Source organism: Pseudonaja textilis, unplaced genomic scaffold, assembly GCF_049901715.1.
Source record: "Pseudonaja textilis isolate UNSWEBS1 unplaced genomic scaffold, rPseTex1.2 PTEXCTG500, whole genome shotgun sequence".
NCBI lineage: Eukaryota > Metazoa > Chordata > Lepidosauria > Squamata > Elapidae > Pseudonaja > Pseudonaja textilis.
Window position 1 is genome coordinate 1 of NW_028262737.1, and position 3,496 is coordinate 3,496.

The window sequence follows — 3,496 nt, forward strand, 5'->3', positions numbered from 1 at the left end:
ACACACAGATTGAGAGAGTTGGAAGGGGCCTTGGAGGTCATCTAGTCCAACACACAGACACACACAGATTGACAGACTTGGAAGTGCCCTGGGAGGTCATCTAGTCCAACACACACACAGATTGACAGAGTTGGAAGGGACCTTCCAGAGTTGGAGGACAACCCCCTCCTGTGCTCAAATACTGGAAGGCTGCTCTCTTGTCTCCCCTGGTCCTTTTGTTCTTTAAAATCAGATTATGAGTTGGAAGGGACCTTGCAGGTCATCTAGTCCAACCCGCCATCGCCAGCCCTCCTCCTCCTGCGCTCCCCACCCCGGGCCAAAAGCGAAATGCGCCCAGCCGGGAGAGCCACGCTTGGCTTTCTAGCGCCTTTAATGGGTCAGTCAGATCTTCCACGCGGCCTCCACACCCCTCAAGGAGAAGGTCCGGCTGAGATTTCTAGCCGCTGCCCGCTCGGCGTTCCTGCTTTGTCCCAGCCTCTTTCTTGGAGGGCAGAACAGGTCCTGCCCAGAGCTCTGGCCCGGGCCGGAGCAGAGCGGGCCGGGCCGGCGGCGCTTTGCTCTGCCCTTCCCATCTCGGGGAGGAGGGTGGGGGAAGGGAAGGAGGGCCATCCAGCCGCTGCCTGCTTACCCAGGGGTGCCCGTATCGGGCTGCGGCGCTTTGGCCAAAATCCAGCGGCTTGACCCCTTGCCAGTTACCCCTTCGAAGGGGTCCGTGATGGAAGGGTCCATGCCCTCAAGGGAGCCCCATACTGCACCTCCACCTTCTGGGCTTGGAGCCCCGCCCTTCCCACCCCCCACTCATGGAAGGTTCCCTGCCGGTGAGGTCAATACCTGGAGCTCTGTGATGCTCCTGCGGGGGTGTGGCCGGAGCCCTGCCCATCCCCAAGGGCCACGCCCCATCACCTTGGAAGTGCCGCATGGACTCCGTGGCGCTCCTGGTGGTGTGCCTGCTCTTGTTGCAAGGGAGCGGGGCTCGCGCACAAGGTGTGGGGGGGGGGAGGCATATCGGAGAGGGGTCCCACGGGCAGAAGCGGCTGGGGAAGCACCCCCGCTCCCCCCGTCGGTCACAGCACGATGAGGGCCCTCCCGAGGCTGCCCGGTGCCCCCCAGGCCTTCACACAGCCCCCCCCGGGCAGACAGGGCCCAGCAGGTGGACCTCAAGGGGCCCCTGAGCCCCTAAACTGGGGCTGCCCAGCCCAACCTGCCTTCACGGGTCTCCAGGGCACCCCTGCCCCAAAATTGGGGTCTCTTTGCGACAGACTTCCGGGAGTCCCGGTCCCCCCTGACCGGAGTGGAACGAGCGACCGCATGGGCCGCCTTAACCCGATGCCCGTTTTGTGTCTCTCTCTCTCAGGCTGCGGCTACCGGCCGGATTTCGACGCGCCCCACGCCTCCGTCTTGGGCAATGCCCGCATCGTGGGTGGCGCCAAGGCGCGGGCTGGGAAATGGCCCTGGGTGGTCAGCCTTCAGACCAGCTCCTACCACTTCTGCGGGGGGAGCATCGTCCACCCCTGGTGGGTCCTGTCCGCCGCTCACTGCTTCGCCGACAGGAGGTGAGCGGGCGAGGCTGGGCAGCAGGGAAGAGGCCTGGCACACGGGGCGGGGGAGGGGACGCGCAGCCGTCCTTCCCTGGCAGCCGCTCTTGCCAGCCTTCGATGCCCAGCCGCTCCTGGGCCTCTTTGTTGCCAGGTAGGAGGGGGGGGTCCGGCTGGCGCTCTTCGCCTCCTCCTCCTCCTGCGAAAACCCCCTCCCCCCGTTGGCTCCTTCGATCCCCGCAATCCCCTTCCAGGGATGGCATCCGGGTGGCGGCCGGAAGCACCCACCTGGGCCTCAACAACGTCACCCGCTGGGTCCGGAAGATCCACCTGCACCCGCTCTACAACCCCAGGACTTACGACAACGACCTGGCGCTGCTCCTCCTTCAGAAGCCCATCCCCCACAGCTGGTTCCACACCGCCCTCTGCCTGCCGGACCACACCATCGTCCCCGACGACAACATGTGGGAGAGCTGCTTTGTGGCCGGCTGGGGACTCACCAAAGCCGGTGAGACCGGCCCTCCCCTCCCCTTCCCCCCCCCCCCCCCAGCAGGAACCCCCAGGACCCCGCCCCTTTGCCCAGGTACGCCCCGCCAGGAGTGAAGGCGGAGGGCCCTGGAGCAGACCTGACCCGTCCGCGGCTAAGGAGGAGTGCGGGGCTTCCAAGTAAGACGGGTCACACCTGGACGGGTCACACCTGGACGGGTCACACCTTGACGGGTCACACCCGGATGGGTCACACCCGGACGGGTCACACCCGGACAGATCACACCTGGACGTTTCACACCCGGACGGGTCACACCTGGACAGGTCACACCCGGGCGGGTCACACCTGAATGGGTCACACCTGGATGGCTCACACCTGGACGCTCCTGCCCCAGAGAGGAGCTGCCTGTGTGGGCCCCGGAGAAGGAGGGGAGGGAGTCCCTCCCCCGGAACCACGGGGGAGGGGGGTGGCACCCAGGGTCATCTAGCCCAACCCGCCGCTCCCCAGAGCCCCCCAGACAGGTGGGACCGCCAGGGATGGGGGGGAAGGCTCCCTTTTGACGGGACGTCCCGCCACCCTCCGGCCGGCGAGGCAGCCGGTCTCCACCCCGCTGCCCTGGGTTCAGCCTCCCTCTCTCTGGTTCTGCTCTGGCGCCATCGGGAGACGGGACACCCCCCCTCCGCCGCCGGAAGGCACCCCGAGCGACAGGCCCCCTCGTCCTCGTAACCTCCCGCTGGCCTGGCACGGGGGGCGAAGGGCCCATGAAGAGCCATGCCGGGCCACGTTTTCCTTCTACCATGGGGGGCCCCTCCTTCTCCTTCCCCGAAAGCGAAACGGGGCTCCCCAAACTGGCTCCGCTCGGCTCGGCCCAAAGGCAGGTCCGTTATTCAAACGCCCCCCCGCCCGGTCCCGTGCCTTTAAGCCGGCGGGCCCCGAAAGGGATCCCATTGGCCTGCCTCCTGCCCTCCCTTGGGGGTGGGGGGAGACTCTCAGGGTGGGGGTGGGGGGTCTGAAAGATAAGCCACTTCCCCTCCCCCCTCGCTCCCCTCCCCCTCTAGGCTCAGACACCGGATCCCTCGCCTTGCTGGACATCCAGGTGGGGCTGGTGGATTGGACCCTGTGCCTGCGGTGGCTCCACACCCTCACCAGGAACATGGTGTGCGCTGGATACGAGGAGGGGGGCCGGGATGCCTGCCAGGTAGGAGGACCCCGCCCACCCCTCACCCCTCACCCCCCCAATGCCATGGGACCGGCCTCAGGGGGAAGCACCGGCCGCCGCAGCCGCAGCAGCTCACAGGGGTCTTTGCGAGCGGGGAGTGAGAGCGGGTCAGGATCCTTGCCAGGGGGATCCACCATTATTAACCCTTTTGTATTCTCTCTATAACTTCTCCCATCTTTTCACTCCCTTAATTATATTTTATTTATTTCATCTTATTTCAAAGTCATTATACTTGTGTCTTTTGTCCGTTCTTTA

General features: G+C 65.6%; 1 protein-coding gene across 1 annotated transcript; it reads left to right on the forward strand.

Annotated features, from left to right (window-relative positions):
* Positions 1-1,074: 1,074 nt before the first annotated feature.
* Positions 1,075-3,220, forward strand: LOC113454599 (serine protease 55-like; the record flags this gene model as incomplete). The annotated part of the gene is made up of 3 exons (XM_026725960.2): positions 1,075-1,553; positions 1,790-2,043; positions 3,081-3,220. Coding segments are annotated over exons 1-3 (873 nt in total), but the record flags the coding sequence as incomplete, so codon positions are not given.
* Positions 3,221-3,496: the final 276 nt, after the last annotated feature.